Source organism: Otolemur garnettii, unplaced genomic scaffold (assembly GCF_000181295.1).
Source record: "Otolemur garnettii isolate 467f Iridium unplaced genomic scaffold, OtoGar3 scaffold00018, whole genome shotgun sequence".
Classification (NCBI taxonomy): Eukaryota; Metazoa; Chordata; class Mammalia; order Primates; family Galagidae; genus Otolemur; species Otolemur garnettii.
The window spans coordinates 12,480,346-12,498,312 of NW_003852413.1; the positions used below are offsets into that span (position 1 = coordinate 12,480,346).

Here is a 17,967-nt window from a genome sequence, read left to right on the forward strand (position 1 = left end):
TATTTTATTTCTTTGGGGTTTCCAGGGGCAGGAAGAACTCAAAGTCTTTAAAATACAGTCATATGACCCTTAAAATGAGGGGAAGGGGACAGGGCCATGGACTTAGCAATGGCCTCCTCTGCTCTGAGACCCAAAAGCAGATGTAACTTTGCCTAGGCTAGATCCAGGCCACTCGGGGCATCATTTACAAGAAACGCAGGGTATCAGGCCCCGCTCCAGACCTGCTGGGTTAGACGTTTACAGAGTTTTACAGGTGATTTGCATGCATGTTAAGGACAGAGAAGTTCTCCATACTGGTTGGAATGAGTCTACGCTAAAATGATCAGAGAAACTGGGTACATCAGAAAGGAAACTAGAATGTATTGAGTATCTGGTCTGTATCAGGTAACGTGCCAGGCATTTTCATGTATTGGCTCACATAATCCTCAAAATCAACTTGCAGTTTGGTTAAATGATTGCCCAAGTTCAAAAGCTGGGGCCTGAACCTGACCCTGACTCCAAAGCCTGTGTGCCCCCCGTGACAGCAAGCTCTCTGCCCTAGAGCCAGCTCAGCTGTCCTCTGATGGGGGAGGGACAGTATGCGGGGGGTGGGGAGGCTACAAAGCTCCTAGTAAATTTCAAGACTTATTTTTAAAGCACATGTTTGTAAAGAAGGTAAAACTGAAGTCTAGGAGTGAACCTGCCCCTCTCATTTCCAGATATTCCTCCTTGTGGAAAAGCTGGTCTGTTACATCGTGTGGCAGCGGCAGGCAGTTTGGAGGGGGTTACAGCAGGGAGTTACTGAAGGGTCCTGAGTGTAGTCCACTCTGGAGACGTTGTCATTGGCAATGTCTTGAAGGATGTCTGCAAGAACCTTTCTGACCTTGGGCAACACGGCCTGGTACTCGGCACCACCTCTCTCTAGAGGCAAACCTTCTGCGGTGTCATCTTCTAGACTGAAAATCAGGGGAGGCTCGTGATGCTGCTCAGGCCCAGTGCTCCCATCACACGCTTTGGCTCCACCTAGAGAGAGAAGGATTACAAAGGCCTCATGAGACCCAAAGTTGGCCCGATATTGTAAGAGGAGAGCTATGAGTGACTATAAATTAATCCTAACATACCACATATTCAGATAGCCAAGTAACTGCTCTCCCTGTAAGTTACCTTGAGAATCTATCTGTTCCTTTCAGGAAGGATCCTATTATCCAGAATGATTAGAACTTCTCCTTACATTTGCCTCCAAAGCCAGTAGAACACTCATTCAAATATCTTTATCTCTGCCTCTTAGGAGTAAATTTGATTTTTTTTTTTTGAAAATATCTGCTTCTGATCACAGAGATGCAGAGGGACAGCCTTCATCATTGTCCCTACCCCCATTGTTGCAATCCCCGCCCTCTTCAACTGAAGTGAGTTACAGGAGATTTGAAGGGCTGGCACCCTTTCTTCCTTCCCCCTTCTCCTCCTCTTTTTCTTTTTTTCCTTTTCCCTGTTTGGGAGCCAGACATTAAAGAGTAGGATATTCAAAGACAACTGCATGGAGATGTGGAGAACATTAGAAAGTGACTTTGCATGCCCAGAGAAGAGCTCAGGTTCAAAAAAGAACTGAAAGAACTTAAGCTTACACTTCAGGCTGACTCTTGGCACAGAGGCAGCCTATAAAAATTAAAAAAAAAAATAACATAAATAAAAACAATAACAAAATACAGCAAACCCAAGGGAAGGATAAGAGTACAATTTCCAGAGTGACTGCATTTTTATATTCAAATGTTCAGTTTTCAGTAAAAAAGAAAATCACAAGGCATAAAAAGAAATAGGAACATAGGACCCATTCAAAGGAAAAGAAAATGCATCAACAGAAACTGTCCCTGAAAAATACCTGATAACAGATTTACACCGTAGCACATTAATACAATTGTCTTAAATATGCTCAAAGAACAAAAGGAAGATATGCAGAAAGTCCACAGAATGACGTATGAGCACAGTGGAAATACCAACAGAGACAGAAAAGATAAAAAAGAAATCCCCCAAAAAAGTCTGGAACTAAAAAATACAACCACTGAAATTAAAAATTCACTAGAGGGATTCAAAGGTAGATTTAAGCAGTCAGAAGAATCAGTGAACTAATGATAGGACAATGGAAATTATCAAGCTTGAGGAACAGAAAGAAAACATACTGAAAAATGTGAACAGAGCTTAAGGATCAGTGGGGCACTGTGAAGCGGACCAACATAAGCATTGTGGGACCAGACAGAGGAAAATGGGAAAAAATATTTGAAGAAATAAATGGCTAAAAACTTCCCAAACTCCACCCAAAAAAATTTTAAAAAGAACATAAACATCTAAGAGGTTCAATATACTCCAAGTAAGATGAACTCAAGCTCCACACCCAGACATGTTATAATCAAACTTCCAAACTTCAGGGACAAAGAGAAAATCTTAAAAGTATCGAGAGAAAAGTGATTCCTCACATATAAGAGATGCACAATAAGATTATCAGCAGATTTCTCATCAGAAACTTTGGAAGCCAGGAGGCAGTGGGCCAATAAATTCAAAGTGGTAAAAGAAAAAAAAACCTGTCAACCCAGAATCCTGTATCTGGCAAAAGTGGCCTTCAAAAGTGAGGGAGCAGCTGGGTATAATGGCTATGTCTATAATTCCAGGACTTTAGGGGGCCAAGGTGGGAAGACCAACTGAGGCCAGGAGTTTGAGACCAGTCTAAGTGACATAGCAAGATCCTGTCTCTACAGAAAATAAAAACATTAGCTAGGTATGGTGGCATGTGCCTTAGTCCCAGCTGTGGCAGGAAGATTGCTTGAGCCCAGGAGTTTGGGCAACAGAGTGAGAAGCTATCTTAAAAAAAACTAAGAAGAAATGAAGATAATCCCAGATAAATAAAAACAAAAGCTGAGGGAATTCATTACATTACCGCTAGATCTGTCCCACAAGAAATGTTTAGGGAACTCCCACACAGTGAAATGACACGACACCAGACACCTCATATAACTTGAGGTCATATGAAGAAATAGAGATCTCAATAAAGGTAAATATATGGGCAATCATAAATGCTAATATTCTTATCACAATGGTTTATAACTCTACATTTTGCTTTCTACATGATTTAAGAGACGAATGCATTTTTATAAGAACAATTATTAGTCTGAAAGCCAGTATAACTAAGAGACTAATGCATTTAAATAAATGATTAGTTTATCTTTGGTAGCATGCTATGTGTTAAAATGTCATTTTGTGACAACAACTGAAAAGGGCAGGGATGAAGCAGCAGAGTTTTTGCATGGAACTGAAGTTACGGTAATCTAATTTCAAATTATAGTATTATAACTTTAGGGTAGTAAATGTAATCCCTATAATAACGACAAATCGGACTACAAATAATTATAAAAATTACACAAAAGAAATCAGAAAAAAAGACATTTCACTACAGAAATCAAACAACACAAAAGAAGACAGTAATGGAGGACATAAGGGGCCAAAAAAAGCGATAGAAAAACTATGAAGGCTGGGCGTAGTGACTCACGCTTGTAATCCTAGCCCTCTGGGAGGCCGAGGTGGGTGGATTGCTTGAGCTCCCGGGTTCGAGACCAGCCTGAGCAAAAGTGAGACCCTGTCTCTACTACAAATACAAAAAGTAAAAAAAAAAAAAAAATGAGGCAAGAGGATCACTTGAGCCCAAGAGTTAAAGGTTGCTTTGAGCTATGATTACACCATGGCACTCTATCCAGGGTGACAGCTTGAGACTCTGTCTCAAAAAAAAAAAAAAAAAAAAAGGAAAGAAAAGCCATAAAAAAACAAATAGCAAAATGAAAGCAGTAATCCTCTATTTATCAGTAAAGTAATCCTTTTGGTATCCATAAGGGATTGGTTTCAAGATTCCTGAGAATACCAAAATCCATGGATGCTCAAGTCCCTTATATAAAATGGTACAGTATTTGCATATGACCCGTACATAAAATCCCATATAATTTAAATTATCTCTAGATTACTTATAATACCTAATACAATGTAAATGATGTATAAATAGTTGTCACACTGTATTATTTAGGGAATAATGACAAGGAAACAAAAGGCCTGTACACCTTCAGTACAGATGTTAACTATCCTTTCTTTTTTAATATTATCTATCCATGATGGGTTGAATCTGTGGAAATAGAATTCATAGATATAGAGGACTGACTGTAATTACTTTAAATGTAAGTGCATTACATAGTCCAATCACAACACAGAGATTGGGAGCATGAATACAAATACATGATCCAAATATACGCTGTCTACAGGAGACTCACCCTAAGCCTAACACAAACAGATTCAAAGTGAAAGAGTGGGAGAAGATATTCCATGCAAATAGTAACCAAAAGAGAGCAAAAGTAGTTACACTACTATCAGGGAAAATAGACTGTAAATCAAAAAAAGGCTGTAAGTGACAAAGAAGGATATTTTTTACTAAAATTTTCAGTGCCCAATTAGGCCACTTCTGTTCCTAGTACTGGACATTCCAGCCAGAGCACTTAAGTAAGAAAAAGAAAGAAACGGCATCCAAATTGGAAAGGAAAAAGTAATATGCTCTCCTTTGCAGACGACATGATCTTATATGCAGAAAACCTAAAGGTCCTATACAAAAAAAAAAAAGATCTTAGCACTGGCCGGGTGCAGGGATTCATGCTTGTAATCCTACCACTCTGGGAGGCAAAGGCAGGAGGATCACTTGAGGTCAGGAGTTTGAGACCAGCCTGAGCAAAGAAAGAACTATACTAAAGATAGAAAAATTAGCCAGGCATAGTGGCACATGCCTGTGGTCCCAGCTACTTGGTAGGGTGAAGCAGGAAGATCACTTGAGTCCAGGAGTCTGAGTGACCTGTGAGCTAGGCTGAGACCTCCAGCCTAGGTGACAGAGTGAGACTCTGTCTTTTTTTTTTCTTTTTTTTGAGACAGAGTCTCATTTGTTGCCCCCGGTAGAGTGCCATGGTATCACAGCTCACAGCAACCTCAAACTCAAACTCAAGCAATCCTCTTGCCTCAGCCTCCCAAGTAGCTCTGAGTATAAGCACCCGCCACAATGCCCAGCTTTTTTTAGAGACAAAGTCTCACTCTAACTCAGGCTTCTCTCAAACTTGTGAGCTCAGGCAATCCATCTGCCTCAGCCTCCCAGAGTGCTAGGATTACAGGCGTGAGCCACCATACCCAGCCTTGACAATCTCTTAAAAACACACACACACACACACAAAACTGTTAGAACTAATAAACGAACTCAGCAGGATACCAGGATACCAAATCAACACAGATAAATCTGTTGTGTTTCTATGTACTAACAATGAATGAGTAATCTGAGAAGGAAATTACAAAAATAATTCCATTTACAAAGGCATCAAAAAAGAATAAATTAGGAATTAGCCTAACAAAAAAGTGAAAGATTTGTACGATGAAAACCATAAAACACTGCTGAAATAAATAAAAATGGATGGAATTCTTTCCTACTTATAATTTGGAGTTTTTGTTTTTTATCCTTTTTTGTTGTTGTTTGTTTTATTAAATCATAGCTATGTACATTAATGTAATCATGGGGCACAAAGTGCTGGTTTTATATACCATTTGAAATATTTTCATCAAACTGGTTAGCATAGCCTTCACCGCATTTTCTTAGTTATTGTGTTAAGACATTAATATTCTATACTTAGTAAATTTAACATGTACCCTTGTAAAATGCACCATAGGTGTGGTCCCACAATTGCCCTCCCTCCACCCATCCTCCCCCACCTCCTATTTCCCCTTCTTCTTGGGCTATAGTTGGGTTATGGCTTTCATATGAAAGCTACACATTGGTTTCATAGTAGGGCTGAGTACATTGGATACTTTTTCTTCCGTTCTTGACTCTGCTAAGAAGAATATGTTCCAGCTCTCTCCATGTAAACATGAAAGAGGTAAGTCTCCATCTTTTTTTAAGCTGCATAATATTCCATGGTGCACATATACCACAATTTATTAATCCATTCATGGGTCAATGGGCACTTGGGCTTCTTCCATGACTTAGAATTATGAATTGGGATACAATAAACATTCTGGTACAAATATATTTGTTATAAAATGATTTTTGGTCTTCTGGATATAGACCTAGTAGAGGAATTACAGGATCAAATGGCCGGTCTATTTTTAGATCCCTAAGTGATCTCCAAATTTCTTTCCAAAAGGAACGTATTAGTTTACATTCCCACCAGCAGTGCGGAAGTGTTCCCTTTTTCTCCACATCCATGCCAACAACTCTGGTTTGGGGATTTTGTGATGTGGGCTAATCTTACTGGGGTTAGATGATATCTCAAAGTGGTTTTGATTTGCATTTCTCTGATGGTTAAGGATGATGAGCATTTTTTTCATGTGTCTGCAGGCCGTTAGCCTGTCTTCTTCAGAGAAGTTTCTCTTTAATTCCCTTGTCCACCCTGAGATGGGATCACTTGTTCTTTTCTTGCTAATACATTTTGAGTTCTCCGTGGATTCTGGTTATTAAACCTTTGTCAGAGACATAATCTGCAAATATCTTCTCCCATTCTGAGGGCTGTCTGCTTGCTTTATTTACCGTGTTTTTGGCTGTGCAGAAGCTTTTTAGTTTGATCAGATCCCAGTAATGTATTTTTGGTGTTGCTTCAATTGCCCAGGGGTCCTCCTCATAAAATATTCACCCAGGACAACTTCTTCAAGTGTTTTCCCTGCACTTTCTTCTAGTATTTTTATAGTTCCATGTCTTAAGTTTAAATCTTTAATCCAATGAGTCTTTCTTAGTTAATGGTGAAATGTGTGGGTCCAGTTTCAGTCTTCTACAGGTCACCAGCCAGTTCACCCAGGACCATTTGTTAAATAGGGGATCTTTTCCCCACTAAATGTTTTTAATTGGCTTATCCAAGATCAAATAACAGTAAGTAGCTGGGTTCATCTGTTGGTTCTCTATTCTGTTCCATACATCTACTGCTCTGTTTTTGTGCCAGTACCATGCAGTTTTGATCACTATCAATTTGTAGTATAATCTGAGGTCTGGTAGCATGATTTGTTTTTATTTCTGCATAATGTCTTGGCTATTTGAGGTTTTTTCTGATTCCATATAAAATGAAGTATTATCTTTTTGAGATCTATAAAGTGTGACAGTGGAGTTTTAATAGGGATTGCATTAAAATTGCATATTGCTTTGGGTAATATGGACATTTTAACAATGTTGACTCTTCCCAGCCATGAGCTTGGTAGTTCTCTTTATAGAGATCTTTCTCATCCTTTGTTAGGTAAACTCCAAAATATTTCCTCTTGTTTGGCACTACTATGAACGGAATAGAGTCCTTGACTGTTTTTTCAGCTTGACTATTGTTGGTATATATAAAGGCTACATATTTATGAGTTGTCTTTTATCCTTTTAAGAAATAAAAATAAAGAAATTAAAGAAGACGGGAATAATGGAAACATATCCCATGTTCATGGATTGGAAGACTTCATAATGTTAAAATCTTAATACTACCCAAAGTGATCTACAGGCTCAATGCAATCTTTATCAAAATCCCAATGAAAGCTTTTCAGAAATAGAAAAACCCATCCTAAAGTTCAGTGGAATCTCAAGAGACTTAGAATAGCCAAACCAATCTTGAAAAACAACAAAGCTGAAGGACTCACACTTCCTGACTTCAAAACTTACTATTATACAAAGCTACAGTAATCAAAACAGTTTGGTACTGGTGCAAAGACAGACATATAAACTAATAGAATAGAAAAGAAAGCCTAGAAGTAATCCCTCATGGACATGAGCAAATGGTTTTTTTACTGCGGGCACCAAGATGATCCATTGAATGGGGAAAGGACAGTCTTTTCCACAAAGGGTGCTGGGAAAAATGGGATTTCCACATGGAAAAGAATGAAGTGAAACCTTTACCTACCTCCACATACAAAAATTAACTCAAAATGGATCAAAGACCTAAATGTAAGATCTAAAACAATAAAACTCTTAGAAGAAAACACAGGGCAAAATTGGATTTGGCGAATAGTTTCACAAGTGAATTCAATCAAATATAAAAGAAATGATACCAAGCTTACACAATCTGTTCAGATGACAGAGGAGAAGGGAACACTTCCAAACTCACTTTTTGATATCTGCAAAACTCTGATACCAGACTCTGACATAGACATTACAAGAAAGGAAAAGTATAGACAAAACCTTAGGAAATCAAATCCAGCAAGATATAGAAAGAATAATACATCAGGACTAAGTGGGGCTTATGCAGGAATGCAAAGTTGGCTTAACACTTGAAAACTCCATCACTAAGAAAAAAATCCATCAATGAACTTCACAGCATTAAGAGGTACGTATGCAGGTGTACATATTTATAAAAACTCACCCTAATTGCACATTTTAGACCTATGCACTGTGTGTAAAGTTTAACTTAATGACTTTAAAAAATAAAAGGAGGAAAAACAATAAGGTGCTTAATAAAATAAAAAATAAGAAGAAGTTAATGGATGATTCCATACTGAACCTGAGTCAAAGCATTCTATAATAGACATACGCTTATTTGACAATGTGAATGTCACTTTCTTTGCATTACTATTATTATTAGTGCTTAATACTTCCTTGCAGCAATCGTCTGATTTCTTTTCTGAATGTATTTCTTCATTCATTATTTCCGAGGTTTTTGTTTCCAGTCCTTATCGTAAACATTGTTATTGTTGTTAAATTTTAAGCCTTTTTAATTCCATGAAGGCAAAAAGTATAATCACATGTTGATGTAAAAATAAAGAAAAATAAAATAAATAAAAGAAGGAAAAACAATAAGGTGCTTTAATTCTAGCCACGCATCAAAACAGACTGGTTATCTTTTAATGCCACCCCTCACTTGATCATAACATCACAACCTCATCACAGAAGAACACATCTTTCTCTAATCTAATATATTAAGTAGTAGGTGTCAATGTATCAAGCTTATCCAAAACCAGTTGTCAATAATTAGGATGCAAATTCTAAAAGTGCAGGGGCGGGGGATGAGGGAGGACGCAGAACCTATCTGTGTTTCATCCTGTTCACAATTTTCCTCTGATGACTTGAGAGTTCAGTGTTCCCACCCTGAGTCTACTAGGACTTCGGTGACTCCTCAGAACAGACATCCCGTGGGTATTAGAATTCCTATCTGATCATGATCATTCTAAACAGCCCTATGACTTCATAGTAACACTTACGATTCCAATATTGTGGTGCCAAGGCCTTTCTGGCAGGGTCACTACTTCAGAAATTAACTCAGCCTGGAGGTCCCATACCTTTCAGATAATGTAATATGAGGACTCTAAAAGCATAACAAATATCTGACTGTTTTGTGTTTTAGGTTTCAGAGAATCAAAGATTCTTACAACATTTTTTTAATATCCCCTGAGTCATGAACTCAAAGAACGTGTTTGGTTTTTAATGCCACGTTTTCCTTGGGATCACTTATTTATGCTCAGGGAAAATAATTTTTGTTTTTTATTATATAGTTCTTTGAAAAGCTCCCACGCTAAATAACGGAATCAGACTGGAATCTGCATTAGGTCACAGCTTTTTCTTTTCTATTTTTTATTTTTCATTCATTAAAAAAACTTAGGTCCCTACTAAGTGTGCCAAGTACTTGGACACAATGAAGACTGCAGAGCTTAAGAGTTCTGAGTTTAGAGACCTTAAAACTGGTAGAGAAAAGAGAACGTGGACAGAGTGATGAACATAAATGGCAGAGTGTGATAGACACCTGCCTGTCACAGGCAGGTAGGATAGAGTTCTCTAAATCCTACCAAGCTGGGAAGAGGGAGTTGTATTCATCAAGGTGGGATTTGACTGGGGGCCCTGAAAGCTGAGAAGGATTTTAATATGGGAGGCCAAGGAAGAGAAGACTTGCTCTTGGAGAATTAGGCTGGGAAGACAGAAGGATACAGGGAGTGAGACTCCAAATTCAGCTGGCAGCAAGAATCCATTGGAAGACTTTGAGGACCATCCTGATCCAGTGTGACATTTCTCAAATATACATTTAAGACAGCCACAGAGTGAACCACGAAGCAGGCGGACATCTGTCAGTCTACTGAATAGATTTTTAAAGTCTAGTTCTTGAGACAGTCCATTGTCAAGTAAATTATACTTTGAATTTAAAATATCTCTAGGCTTCCATTTAAAGTGCAGGCAACCTGGCATTTAAAGCATAACGGATGCAATGAAATATCCCCATGAAAAGGAACTGAATAAATGTGCAGAGAGCCTGAGCTTGCTGTAAATTTAGCTGAAAAGTAGTAGAAGGACTTTATTTGAGTATGGGCAGGTCCAGAGGGCCTCTTCTGGGCCCTCTCACAGGCCTGGGTTTGGGGATGGCACCATCAAGAGGTGTTGAGAGCCTCCCTTTCCCGCACTTGCTCCCCGAGGCCTGAGTGAGAGCCCAGGGGGCCGCCACCAAATGTGGATGCAGGAGGCAGGGCTCAGCGGGCTCTCGCTCACCAGTCACGTAGAAGGCCTTGTAATGCTCGAGGCGGACAGTCTGCAGGGCTCCAAACTCTCCCGCTGCCCCGCTGTTGGGGTGGAACAGCACCTGAGGAAAGGTGGTAGGGCTTACTAGCAAGAAAGCCATGTGAGATGCCCCTGAAAAGCACTGCTTTCTCTGGCAGGGTTTATGCTCCCTCCTCTGCCCCAAACACACACTGACAGACAGGATCCTCTAGTCCACACCAGTCACCACCCAGAGGCTCTGTGAAGGAGTTATTTTGCTAGTTAATTAATCAGAATGAGTTACAACTCCAGACCAGTAGGCGAAAGGTCTTGCCCAGGAGAAGGTCAGATTTCTAGCTACGTAATTTGCAGAGTGCCGTACAAAATGAGAATGAGGGAATCCCTTGTTGACAAAGTAAACCTTTCGTGAAGACCACGGCAGAGCGTTAAACCAAGCAAAGCAGCCTTCCAAGTGTAGGACCCTGAGTGGCAGCATAGGTCACCTGCCTACGAGGCTGCCCTGCCTGCATGCCACCCCTCAGGGCGGGATGGGGCTGGGGACTTTGCATGTTCTACAGATATTCCCAGAGATTCTGATCCAGGTGACCATCAGATCTTTTTGAAAAACAGCTTCTTCAGTATCAAGTCCGTTTTCCGACTCCCCATGAGCAGGGCTAGTATAAGAAGGCACCCTTGATTTCCCCAGAATGGGGCACAGCCCAGCCTCTGAACACAGACACCCACTCCTATGACTCAGCTCTACTGTACTGAGGAAATCCTTCCTCCCTGAGCCACAGATAAAAAACATCACCCTAAAGAATGGAAATACCTAATTCAGGATTCCCAAGGGAAGGACTGGATAGAAAATAAAAGGCCAGTGTCCTTTATAGGTTCGTGGGTTTGGGCTAAAAGGATGAGATGGCCCTGGTATGAATCACGAGCGTATATATGGCTGGAAAGGTGCTTATGTGATTCAGAGTTTCCATGGGGCTTTTAAAAAATGAGAAACATCTGTTAGAGCAGTAAACAGCTGTCCCCCCCAAATTTCACAGTTCTGAGAGGATGCCGCCAAGGTGGGGCTCCCCCCACACCTGCTGCTTCCGGGCTCTCATGACAATCCCTGCAAATACCCTCGGCGCTCGTGATGACAGCAGGCTCCTTCCAAACAGGAAAAGAAGTCGTAACTAAAACCCCTCACTTCTTCCATCCCAGCAGAAAGCCAAGCCTCTCACCGCAGGAGACCGGGTTCGCTTCCTCCTGGAGGGGGCAGGAAGTGGGAGACTTGGAAACCCTATTGTCAACTGATCACTCAGACATCACAAAGACGGGCGGCCAAGCTTTGCCGCTTCAGACCCTTGATCTCACTGGAGTCTTGGCCGCAGAAATCCCATAAGGGTGGGCTGCTCTCTCCAGACTATTTCTTTGGCATTACCAGAGGCAACTGCCAAACTCCAAGAGGACGCAAAACCGTGTGACGGCTCTTTCTCAGAAACATGGATGATCTGGGGGGAACGCATATATGCATTTTTTCCCTTTGAGCGCACTGGTTATGGTTTCTTATTTATATCAACATGGGAAGTAGGTTGGCAAATTGACATATGAATGCAGCCCTCCAGATGCCTGGTCCAAATTTCAAAGATGACTTTCTCTTCTGCAAACTTCTTGTGCCTTCCTGGTCGCCTTTCTTACAAGTGTTTATTTTCTTTATTTTATTGTTTTGTTTCTTAAGCACGCGAGTGTCCCCTTATGTTAGTTTGCGAAGCCTGGCGCTTCTTAGCATCCCCAGATGGGCTCCTTGGTCCCATCAGGTGGGGGTGCACAGCTTCCAGTCTGGATGAGACCATCAGTCCTCTGCCAGCAGCTCTGGGTGACAGCTCTCACCACTAGGGGCCTCCCTAAGAGAAGAGAAGTGACGAAAGCCCAGCCTCTGCTTCCCTGGTGTGTGGCCTCCAGGGGGGTGCCAGGAATTTGAGGAACCATAGCAGCCCCACGCTGGCTGGGCTGGACAGACGCACAGCTGTTAGGGGAAGCTTTTCTTTCTTGACATTTTGGGGACCTGGTCATGACAACCCGGGACGGAGACACGACTTGACCAGGGGTGACACTGCAACCTTCAGCTTCCATCTGGGAGTCAGGAAAGCCAAAGTTGGGACATGTGGTTTGAGCCTGTACAACACGCACTTCCCAGCTCTCAGCTCCCTCCTGTGGACTCCACTCCCTCCACAGAAACCCACCAAGATCACAGGCAGGAGGATGAGCGGGAAAGAATCTGCAGCACGGGGTCAGCTGCTATCGGTCTCGACCTCAGACATAACGTCCTCGCGGTCCGGAGTGGAGCCAGTAGCCCATTATTTGCGTTACACTTCTCAACTGATTTACAAAATAGGGGAAAACCCAATTGCTGAGAAGCATTTGCATATTATTCTGAGCTGACTAGGAGTTACTTTGAGCTTCTAGAAGCTAGAATGGTCTTCTAAACCAACCCATATTGGAATCCTTATAAGTCTGGGACATATCTGTTTATTTAAATAAACGTAAGTATGTATGTCATAGACATCTGCACATGTATATATACATACGTGTCCAGACATTTACACATGTATGCAGATATATACATGTATGTCAGTGAAGACGTGTGTGTGTGTGCACGTGGGCATGCATATGGACGTATGTGTGGTCATGAATGTGCGTTCAGACGCATGAGTGTATGTACATATGTAAACATGCATGTGTGTGCAGACACATGTATACATTCATATTCTTACCTGCCGACACCTCCAATAGCTGTTCAAAACTTGAGACAATTTGCTCTTTTTTTTTTTTGAGACAGAGCCTCAAGCTGTCACCCTGGGTAGAGTGCTGTGGCATCACAGCTCACAGCAACCTCCAACTCCTCAAGTGATTCTCTTGCCTCTGCCTCCCAGGTAGCTGGGACTACAGGTGCCTGCCACAATGCCCAGCTATTTTTCCGTTGCAAACATCATTGTTGTATGGCAGGCCCGGGCTGGATTCGAACCCACCAGCTCAGGTGTATGCAGCTGGCACCTTAGCCACTTGAGCCACAGGCGCTGAGCTGGCAATTTGCTCTTGTCTCTTTAGTCCTATTACTGTGCTCTGATAGAAGGGACTGACCAACCTAAACTCAGGGCTAACCACTACCCATATTGTCCTCAAACTCCAGAGAATCTTCTCTCAAGGATCTTCACCAGCACTGCAGGGATCTAGTGCTGTGGGAGGCCGGGTGTGGCCCAAGGCGACAGCCTGTGTGCTCTCACCCCTGAAGATACCATCAGCAGCTTCCTGCCGGCAGTAAGTGTGGCCGCTGGATGTGGTTAGGGAACAAACTGGCCTGACTCCAACTGTGTTATCACACTTCTCTGCAACCATGTTGTGAGCTGGTTCTCCGACCTGGCTCTGGGGGCTGCCCCTGTTGGGCACCAGTTAGGACAGGCCTAGTGAGTGAGTCTGTGCAAGGCTGTGACTAGAGAAAGCTCGAGAGCACTCCTGCCTGGGAACGGAAGTCAGTACGCGAAGGAGCTGGCTTCCACAGGCAGGACCGGCAATGTCAAGGAGACCGCAGACCTTGAAGCACTTCCTAGTGACCCCAATTATTCTATTAGTAGCCTTGGTAATAAACACTCGGCAGCACCTCTCTACTGACGTCTTCAGCAACCCCCCAGAGTCACACGCTGCTAACTTCCAGCCTAAAGGCGGAAACCACCTTCCTGCTTGCTGCTGGGTAGAAGGGGTAGACTGGGGGGTTGGGGGTCTGCAGCTCTCAGGTGCAGATGTTCCAGGGAAAGGCAGGACTTCCAGAGAGGACCTTTCAGACATCATCAACAGCCCACAAACACTGTATTCATGTGCACAGAAGCACACCGATGGCCCCTTGAGGACCCATGTTCTGGTTTCCTGGGGGAGGCCGGGTGAGAAGGGCGGCTTCGATAATCACCAACCACAGTACACTGAACATATGAGTCACTTCCATGTGACCCTTGGTAAAGACATAAATAGACCCTTTGAAGTGTGGGTCCCTCACGGAGGAGCTGTGTGCTCGCAGGGCCTTGCAAAGGGGACTGACCCCACACTCTTCCAGCCTCCTGGTCTCCTCCGGCTTCCTCTTCCTTTTGGTGAAAGGAAAACACATGGAAATGACAGGGAAAGGCCATCAGGCTGGACATTTCCTGGCTGTCATTGCTGCTGAGTGCAAAGAGGGGACACTGAAGGGGTGAAACTGAGAAGAGGAAGCCCAAAAGCAGTGTGGGGGGCTGCCTGTCAAAAGCAGGCTGCAGAGCATGTGCTGAGCCCCCCGGAGCCTGGGGAATGCTGGGTGTGAAGATGTGGCTGGCCTGCTGTCTGAGAGGTCTTTCATCCATGCATTCATCTCTTCATCCAGTGTGCATGGACCAAATGCTGGCTGGGGCTGCCGGGTGCACTGAGAATTCAGCGGTGAAGCTGACAGCTGAGAGCTCTCCCTGCAGGAAGCTTCCATTCTAGAAGGGGAGCCTCACAGCACACAAGTCAGGAACACTCCTCAGCCATCTCACCCAACAAAAACACGCTGGGTGCCAACATTGTCAAATGAAACACACCTGGGGCAAAAAATTGTCCATTATAGGGAATAAGCACCTGGGCACACCCATCCCAAGCCAAACTGTTCAATACAAATCTCTATTGATTACAGGAGGGGAGGGGTGGAAAGGGAGGTTCATCCCAAAGGACTCACCTCTCAGAGGTTTCTTATAGGGGACTGAACTGGCCACTTGCACACATCTAAGGATGGTTCTATTGGTGCAAAGGTGAGAGGCCGCAGCCCAGGAGTGGCCACACACCTCCTCCACTTACCCTGTGCCCAGCCTGTGACTGGCCAAAGAGCACCTCGGAGACGTCCACACCATCAAAGTGCCGGTCATGGGGCAAGCTGGCCTGTGCCAGGGCTACCACCGTGGGGAAGATGTCCAGGACGCTGCAGAAAGAACAAGACCAGGGTGGCCCCAGCCCTTCCGACTCTCTCCCTGGCCCTCCTGTTTCAATGCCCACCTGAACTAGCCCCAAGCAAGCGCCGACAGCCTCCTCTACGGCCCACCCTCTCTACCCGCCTTTCTTTCCTTCTGGTTCCATCTCAATTTCTGCTCTTACAAGAGGCAGAATGGGATGGTATTGCCTGAGCTCAAATCCCCGCTCGGCCACGTAACTTCTCAATTCCCTCAGTTATCTTAGTCTCTAAAATGGGTATGATAATATAGTAGTGCCCTCCTTGTCCCAGGGAGATGCATTCCAAGACCCCCAGGTGCCATGGATAGTACCGAACGCAACTGCCTCGATCAGAACACGTTTCTGTTCTGTCTTCCACCCAGAAACCCCTTTTCCATTTTAATTATCACACGCTGTGGCCGTAACTTTGCAGTTTGAGGTGCAACAGGAAACAAGCACAAACTTTATTCCTTTTTCACCACCTCACAGATAGAAGATCTGTTCTCGCCATGGATCTCAGCAACCTCAGCATACAACCTTTTCCTTCCTTTTGAAGTCAAGGACTTTCACCTTTTCACTTAAAGGAAGCACTTGAAAGGCTTGTCTCTGACGTACCTGCATGGCCAGCATCCCTACTCTTGCACGTGGAGGCCATTCTTAAGTAAAAATAAGGGTCACTTAACCACAAGCACTGTGATCCTCAGCTGTCAATCTGATAACCTAGAAGGCCTCTAACTGGCCACGGAGCAGGTGGTGGGTACAGCATGGATCAGCCGGGCAAAGGGACGATTCGTGCTGGACAAGATGGGGTGAAATGTCATCATCACTCTACTCAGAGCGGAGGGCAATGTAAAATATACGAATTGTTCATTTCTGGAATTTTCCATTTAATAGGTTCAGACCTCAGTTGGCAAGTGATTGAAACTGTGGAGGGCAGAACCGTGGATAAGGCCTGCTTCAGAGGGCGGCTGTGCAGAGGAAGCACACAGAGAGGCCAGCTCCACAGCAGACAGCACACACTATGTGTCTGTGTTGTAATTATTCACAGGGGCACCCAGACGAGCCCATCCAGGAACTAAGGGGTTCTTAGGGTCACCAACAGGGAACCATGGGTGACAGGTGTCTGCAAGGGAATGTTCACCTCATTGGCCGTCACCTGGGTCTCCGTATTACAAAAGCGCAGACTTTGTTTAGAATGTCATGCTCTGGAAACATATCACCCATTTTATTTTAGCTCTTTTTGCTCATTACAAAATGGTGAATGTTTGTGGCAGAAAAAAATCAGAACATTCAGAAATATATATATAATACGCACATAGTCCATCACCCTAAGGCAGCCACTGTTAACATTTTGAGGGATTGTATCCATGTGATTTTTTTTTTTTTAAGTGATGTGGTCCGATCTCACTCAACCTGACACTGTAGCTCTCTCCAGCCTGCGGTGCTCACCTGGAGAAAACACTTCAGCAAGAACAGAGTGGCTGCCTCATAAAATTTGGATATTGTGACCCTCCAGATCTTACACTGAAATTCGATCCCCAGCTTCAGAAGTGAGGCCAGAAAAGAGGTGTTTGGGTCAGAGGATGAGTCCCTCATGAATGGCTTGGTCCCTCCCTATGGTAATAAGGTTCTTGCTGGGTTCCCAGGACAGCTGATTGCTAAACTTGCCTGGCACCTCCACCTCCCTCCTCTCCTTCTCTCCCTCTCTCCCCCTCTCTCCCCATGCTCTTGTTTGCTCTTTGCCATGAGTAAAAGCATCTGGAGTCCCCAGCCAGGAGCAGCTGCTGGTGCCATGCTTCGTGTATAGCCTGCAGAACTATGACTCAAGTAAACCTCTTTTCTTATGAACATACCCAGGCTCAAGTATTCCTTTATAGCAACACAAACAGATTAAGACACTGCCCTTTCCACAGAGCTGTTTATCTGAGGGCCAGACCAACTCAGAGTCCATGGGGATTGCTGGAGCCAGCAGGGCTGAGCCAAGACAGAGCCCCTGCACCCCTGAGGCTGGGTGAGCAGCAGACCTCAGGCTCACACACCCCTCCCCTATCTCCCAACCCTAAGGTCTGGGGGGGGTCTCTGCCCTCTAGGGGAGCTACAGAAGGGACTTGCCCTGCAGCTCTGCCTACGACCCCACTCAGAGTCTGTCCACTGACTACAGCACAGAGTGTTTGTGTTTGCCTTCAGCTTTTGTAACCCGCCGCTTATCTCTTAAGATACGTGCCCCAGGGACCTGGCATCCCACACAGATGCAAAGTGAAGGAACGCAGAGTCAGCACTCCCAAAGCACAGAACAGTCCAGAAACCTGTCCGGAGTCCAAGGTTCCTGCCACAAACCGGAAAGCAAAGAAGACCACAAAGCAGTCTGAAGAGGCCGCGGTGGTTTGGGGCTGTTTGTTCGAGTTTTCTCTAAATTGCGCCCCTATGAGAGATGAGCGTCACAGATGGGTCAAATCAGTGAGAAAGAGAAACAAGGTCTCGTTAGGAGTCTGGAAAGCATTGTGCACTTTCTTTTCTCCGTCGTATTTTACCCCCATACT

The 17,967-nt window shown here is 43.8% G+C and overlaps 1 protein-coding gene across 2 annotated transcripts in view; it reads right to left on the reverse strand.

Annotated features, from left to right (window-relative positions):
- Positions 1-87: 87 nt before the first annotated feature.
- ARSG (arylsulfatase G) overlaps positions 88-17,967 on the reverse strand; it is a 127,539-nt gene continuing 109,659 nt past the window's right edge. Inside the window, exons 10-12 of one of the 2 annotated variants that reach the window (XM_012803202.2) lie at positions 15,299-15,419; positions 10,466-10,556; positions 88-1,002 (exon numbers count right to left, since the gene is read on the reverse strand). In XM_012803202.2, coding sequence (XP_012658656.1) covers positions 728-1,002; positions 10,466-10,556; positions 15,299-15,419 — 487 coding nt within the window. In that variant the 3' untranslated portion in view covers positions 88-727. The remainder of the gene's footprint in view (positions 1,003-10,465; positions 10,557-15,298; positions 15,420-17,967) is intronic. The other variant, XM_023511099.1, reaches the window with a different exon arrangement.